The following is a 7,154-nucleotide window of genomic DNA, read 5'->3' as shown; positions in this document are numbered from 1 at the left end:
AATTATTATCCAACCGAAGGGCTTCGTCGATACCATCTAAGCTACGCAGCTGGGTCCAAGGGGAAAAGGAGCATGGAGTCACTGATCATTTGTTAACTGTTTCATTTAGTAGTATTAATAATATAATATAGAAGACCAAAATAATTCCATAGCTATGTTTACCGAGTGGATACCGTTTTGCGTTGTAGCCAACAGAGTGCGGTTTCAATTGTATCTGTACAACCCAAACAACCTTTAGTCATTTAATATTACACATTCAGTACATCACTCTATTGTGTCCCCTTTCCAGTGTCTTAAGTTCAGTTGTTTTTCGATAAACATTTACATGTCACGATGCTCCTGTGCAGACCTCTTGCAGAATGATCGCAGTAAGATTAGTTACAGTCGGCATTCCATGAATAGCAAATATTTGTGACCCCAAAATATCGAAACATCTCTTTGTAATGTATATATTAAAAAGTGAATATATATAATCAAAATACAATAACTTACAGTGAAACACAATATCTACACACACACACACACACACACACACACACACACACACACACACGAACATCTCAACGTTGGTTTTTGGCATCATCTATAACGAGAAATCGTTGAAGACTAGGAATCGACGACAATGAGGAATCTTCCAGGCAATTCCTGGTAAGAAGAATACAGCTTGATCGTTTCTGTCGCACTAAAGTCAGCATCAACAAAGTCCAAAATCCATCAACAAAGTCCAAAATCTTGTTTCCATTCATACTCTTCGAGAAGCCAAAGTGCTTCCCTCAACTAGCTTTCCATCAAGTTGCTGTATTAATGTGTAGCATTTTTATGCCTCCTCAGGAAGAAAGTTCATTATTAGGATGCCTTGATATAAAGTGGAATGATTTTTCACTTTATTATGCCGACAGACAGAATGTTTCATGCAGTAGAGACTACCTTGCACTACTCCATTTGTTTTCATTTTCCGTGTCCTAAGGTCAAAGTGCAGGTCCATGACCTGGCTTTTTGGAATTCACTCAACTCTGTTTGGAGGTAAACGAGCTGATAGTGGTGTTTTAAAGCACAGCATAGTAGCGCTTTGAAAGCACTTAGATAATTTTTCTTTCAATTCTCATTGGTCAAAGATTTAGTTTAACACTAATCTGTCAAACTGTCTTGGGTATATTTTCACATTAGGCGACTTACCAAGAAAGAGATGTACTTGTTTCAAATGAGTAGCATTCGGTATGCCTTTGCATACCGAAAAAGTACTACACCTCCATGTTTCAGGTCGTCCATCAATTTTGTTTTGATCATGAACATGTACCAGCATAATCCAACTTTCTTTTTTATTGTAATAATGATAAAAATCAATTTTTATTAACATTTATTAACAATCTCTTGATCGTAAGAAAGAGATCGTATTATTATACAGTTGACTCATAGACAACCACACTTATCAAATCACAAAAATAGAAGGCGAAAGATGTAAAAATATTATTACATTTAAAATCAGTTCACTCACTACCAATAGCTGCCATCATCTCTTTCGATAAGTGACGATAAGCGATCAAATGATTGACATGTCTGTGCCCATAGTGGTTTCTCCACACACACACACACACACTCTGAAGAATTATAATCAGCTGATGAACGTTCACGTTGATAATTCTCACCCCAATCACGACTATTGATTGGGGTGAGAATTATCAACCATGGCTCGTATGTCAACAGTTACTACACTAGAGTTATGAAACTGAATAATGATGGATGAATGCATTGAATACAAAGAGCCACAGTGGTATACTATATCACAAACCAGATCAAGAATAAAATTAGCTTTTCAAGTTAAGCGTTTATAAACATAAAATCCGAGATATAATTGATGATTTCAGAATGCCTATGCACTGCTGATCTATATATGTTATGCTGAATTTAAACCTTAGATTGAGTTTCAATTAACGGACCAGAACAGCACTAATTGTATCCCACTAGTAATACTGTTTGTAATAAATCGTCTGCTGTTCTGACCCATTTAAGCAAAGTTATTGATAAAACTAAGCTATCTGTGTTTATATTGAGATAAACCTAGCGGCATATAATTTATAAACGACTGTATAAAAATATGCGGATTTTTAATCAGGACATTCGAACCTATGTAGTTAATTAACAAATTGAACTGATGATTATATATTCGTATGAAAACAAAATCGCTTATTAGCCAGTTTCTGCGGACTATAATAAGGGTATAAAACTTTTTCTTTCATTTGGAGAAAGCTAACGTTTGTATTTATTAGCAATAAATACAAAATAACGCATCAGTTCACGCTGTATACAAATAGATGAAATATAGCGCATCCACTGAAAATATGCTAATATAAACTAATTAGTAACTAGTGAATCAATAGCGGTTGTTAATCTTACCACTTACTCAATATACGACGCCATCATGCCTTTTAATTATCTATTTTATTGATACAATAAGACACTCACCACAAGAGGGAGCTCATGCTGTTGGCATGATAGATAATTGTTATGTAATAACAATTTATGTATTTCGCAACTGATTGTTACATAACAATTGATGCCTTCAGATTACTATCGATTAAATATACAGTAAAAATTGTCATTATAGCAGAAATCTCTCTCTCTCTCTCGCAAAACTATAACACCATCGGAGAATAACATCATTTTTTTACAAATAAAACTGCTACCATGTTCTTCGGATCTGACTGCTAGAGCTCATTAAGTGCGTGTCTTGAATTATCTAAAAACGAAGACCGGGTTTCAATCCAGGTGAGAAGAATTTTTTCTTTTAGCTTCCGAACGCAGTTTTGATCCTCCTGGAAGTAATGAGCCACTTTAGCTGTAAAGAGTAAACTTCTGAAGAATTAATTAAGATATGAGATGATCAAATCAGTTTGATGGTGATTTTTTTAATTACTTTATTGTTTACTATCAAAATTACTATCTTTATTCAATCAATTTCTTCTTGCTAAACCACTCAAATCTGACGGTTTAGGAAAAAGTTTCAATTTATGACTACAAATTAACTTTACAGTCTACTCAGAGTGAAACAGTGAGGCGTGCAAAACTTTGCGAGTGGGGTAGGAGGTTCAACAGGTGCATGTTTTTAATAATAAATAAAAAACAGTACTATTTTATAACACGCGATGTTATATAAACTTATATATAGCTTCTGAATGTACTACGCGTACCTTCAGAAGCTATGAAATTCAAATCACAAAGGACCTGAAGAGATATGTAGTGCGTCTCTCTCGTTTAGGGGGAGGATGGAGTTAACTCTAAATACGTAAGCTATGGCAGATTCTTTTAACAAATGTGTTTATTTATTATCTAATACACAATCGCTAGTAAAAACATCTCCGAAGGCCATCGAATTTCACCAACCTATTTCCGATAACGTTTAGTCAGTAAACTTTGATATTCAATGAAGTAATACTTGACGTGCGAATGCTGATTTATTATAAACATCCGGATGCAGAGGTTTCGACTGACCAATACTTCCTACCAACGAGAATTTGCCACTTCACCAGTAATAGTTTGGTTTTATGCAACTTCTCTTTCCTAAAAGTGTTCATTTTATTTAGGTCTCTAGTAAGCGAAAACCAACGATCTTCTATTATATATTAGTATTTTATAATGAGAACGTTGGAGTTCCCATTGTTTAGGTTTGTGATAAAAGGAAAGAAAACATAAATCTGAATGGCGCTTGTTTATCTTAAATAAATATGGACTTGGTTCGGGAAGTTACCATAAGAAGGCATTTTATTTGGTTATATATTGGGAAATAGTTATTTAGCATTCGTTATCAGGTACGTACAGTTCAAATTAAATGTAAAAAAGTAGCTCATTTAGTTACGATTTCTATAGCTAATTATCTCATAAGTTTACAGCTTTTCACAATGACTTTCAAAAAATCAATTGGTAATAAGAAACTGTTTTTATTAATGCTATAAGAGTGGGGTTTTAGTAAAACTTATTAAAATGTTTTCACAATGAGCTTGTGTTAAAGCCAATTAAACAATGAGTTTGTTTTATAAAGTCTGTTTAAAAATTAATTTTTTTCAAGCCTATTTAACAATGAGTTTGTTTTGAAGCCTATTTAACAATGAGTTTGTTTTGAAGCCTATTTAACAATGAGTTTGTTTCGAAGCCTATTTAACAATGAGTTTGTTTCGAAGCCTATTTAACAATGAGTTTGTTTTGAAGCCTATTTAACAATGAGTTTGTTTTGAAGCCTACTTAACAATGAGTTTGTTTTGAAGCCTACTTAACAATGAGTTTGTTTCGAAGCCTATTTAACAATGAGTTTGTTTCGAAGCCTATTTAACAATGAATTTGTTTTGAAGCCTATTTAACAATGGTTTGATAAAATCTATTTAATAATGGCTTGCTAAAGTGTTTTTAATAATCGTATCGTTGAGTTTGTTTATAATCGTTTGTTAGAAGACTGTTTAACAATGGCTTGTTAGAAGCCAATTTGACAAGGGCTTATTAAATAGACGGCCAGTCAGTAAATATTTATCTAAATAATGAAAACGATCTGGAAACTTGGGATTTAGCCGACAAAAGTGTGTTCTGTATTCGCTTAAACAAAATAAAATGATGGTACAAACGAATAAAATATCATGTCGGTTTGAGTATCGCCGCGTTAAACTCAACTCTTTTCATAACAGACTAGGAAAAAGAATGAGAATCGTCTACCATAACAAACTCAGTCTCAATATCAACTCGATTTCTATTTCAGACGTGGGAGAGCCTTGCTAACACATATCCCAACAAAATGATACGCACAAATTCGCATTGAGAGAACACACCACAAATAAGAAAAATTTCGTTGAATCGCATTCTTATTTACACTGACATATTCATTCTGGGTGAGAACAAAAGAACATATAGGGGACATAGGAAAACGTAGAGAACAAGTAAAATATTTCAACAAACATTAAGATATATTAACAGCAAATTGCATATGGAAATAGACAACATAATTAGCAAAATGGGTATACTAGGTAGACAAATGAATACATTTATGTGGAATAAGAGAGATATTAGTCAAAACACTAAATTAGCTGTATATAAGAACAGCATTCAAATCAATTTTAACTTATGTATATGAGAGCTGGTTTAGAAATAAAACTGTGGCTCAATCATAGTTATGAAAGTTGTGAGTAAAATTAGATGAATGAACAGATGACATTAATGACGAAATCATATTAAAAATGAGGATGTAAGGAAAGAACTTGACATTTTTAGCATTCAAGAATGTGTGAGGGAGCAAAACTAATCTACAGTAATATGGTTACTTAAATAGAGTGGGAAAGAAAACATTGACAAATTAGGTGCTCGATTTCAGGATGAAGGGAGGAAAAAGATAGAAGGATGCCTCGATCTAGATGGATTGATGCTAACCGAACTGCCTTAGAAAACCGAATTACGAGATCTGCCAGTATTCGAGGGATGGCAGATAACAGATTAATTTAAGTATTGAATTTTGAATGTTCATTTGCATAAAACGTGAAAAAAATATTCTTAATATAGAACTACAGTGTATAAAGAAAGAATAAAATAGTGTAATTACATAAACTGACCTTAATAACATAATCTATTTTTACATTTTGTTTCAACTTACGATTATCTTTTTACAATGATATTCGTTGCTATTTTTACAGGAGAGCTGCCAATTCCCACGATCATCATGGTGAACACGAGTTACACGTTGGCTGTTGCAGATTTTGTTGTAATTGGTCTAATGCTTGTCATCTCGGCTTCGATTGGTATTTATTTTAGGTTTTCAGGAGGCAGACAGAAAACAACAGAAGAATTCTTATTAGCCGAGAAAAGTATGAATGTCATGCCAATAGCTTTTTCTTTAATGGCCAGTTTTTTATCTGCTAGTTCAACTCTGGGAGTTCCAGCTGATATGTACACTTATGGAACCCATTTTGCATTTGTGAATATTAGTTTCCCTATAGGTGTGGCCTTTTCAGTCTACTTCATTATACCGGTGTTCTTTCATATGCAAGGTTATAGTGTAAATGAGGTAAGATTATTTTCCAGGAATTAAACTTTAATAATAATTACTAAATAATAATAATAATTCTTATAGAAATCAACGAATATACGAAGATATAATAGTTGTGTCTAAAAATCATAAAATACGTTTTCAGTTTTACTTAAAAATTTCTTTAATTTTTTTTTACTTAGAAATTTCTTTACGTTTTTATTTTAATTAAAAAGGTTTTGGAGTTTTTTTTAACTGTTATTTTTCGGCTAGATGGGTGAAGCAAGAATGATTTTCATATTCCCCGTTATCTGTAGAAGAAAATGGATGGATGGGGTAATATACAACTATAAGCTCTGATAATGGCAGGAGAGTAATAGCAAAAACCGAGCCTCATTTAAAACTTCATTGGCTACAGCATTGCCATCCATTAACCTCCCTGGGTACCCATTTTAGTCGCCTCGTACGACATGCATGGGCTGGTATGTAAGTAAAACCCTTTCTAAAAATTAGGCGGTTCCCGGGACCACTCCCCACGAGTGACTGAAGGATCGTCCAACTCAGCGTTGGTTCCACTTAGTGACGGACCCCCACCACCACTGAGCAGAACCACTCATATTCCAGGAAAAAGCATCCACAGATAAGGCCACTCACGTGCCCCGCCGGAGAACACCCTCCCCAGAGACTCAAAATGTTCTTTCAGGGTAAACCCCGGAAATCTAAGCCCCCCCTCCCCCTCACCGGGAGCAAAATTCCGAAAGAAACCTAACAGAGCGAAACTCTGCATCCCATTTTAGTCGTCTCTTACAGCATGCATGGGCTACAGTAGCGCTATTCTTATCCCGGCCACCACACGGGGTTAACTCAGTGTGACCACCCAGCAAAAATATTTTGTACTAACTTATGTAGGGAAAAGGTACTAGGTCTGAAAAAAAAAAAAAAACTAAATTTTTATTTGCTTTAGTTTCACTCTATTTAGGACATTTTTTGATATTACCACCTTATTATCATAGATGAACTCAATATAAAACCGCTAAATTAACACATGTGCAACAAATATGAAAAAAAAAAAAAAAAGTCGAAACTCACCTCACTATAGTCATCTATGAGTCCAAGAGCCGCAGTTGTCAATCATCGTAACAGAAGTTCCCAATTG

At 34.1% G+C, this 7,154-nt stretch overlaps 1 protein-coding gene across 1 annotated transcript in view; it reads left to right on the top strand.

Moving 5' to 3' along the window:
* Positions 1-3,533: 3,533 nt before the first annotated feature.
* The window catches only part of LOC150105597 (putative sodium-dependent multivitamin transporter), a 30,996-nt gene continuing 27,375 nt past the window's right edge, over positions 3,534-7,154 (top strand). The window contains exons 1-2 of the mRNA XM_090394937.1: positions 3,534-3,806; positions 5,667-6,037. Of these exons, the coding sequence (XP_090251063.1) occupies positions 5,693-6,037 (345 nt within the window). The 5' untranslated portion in view covers positions 3,534-3,806; positions 5,667-5,692. The remainder of the gene's footprint in view (positions 3,807-5,666; positions 6,038-7,154) is intronic.

Source organism: Typopeltis vanoorti, chromosome 6, assembly GCF_054136105.1.
Source record: "Typopeltis vanoorti isolate ZY-2024b chromosome 6, IOZ_Tvanoo_1.0, whole genome shotgun sequence".
In the NCBI taxonomy this organism is placed as follows: domain Eukaryota; kingdom Metazoa; phylum Arthropoda; class Arachnida; order Uropygi; family Thelyphonidae; genus Typopeltis; species Typopeltis vanoorti.
The sequence above is the reverse complement of the archived record's forward strand: the minus strand, read 5'-3'. Positions and strand labels throughout refer to the sequence as shown.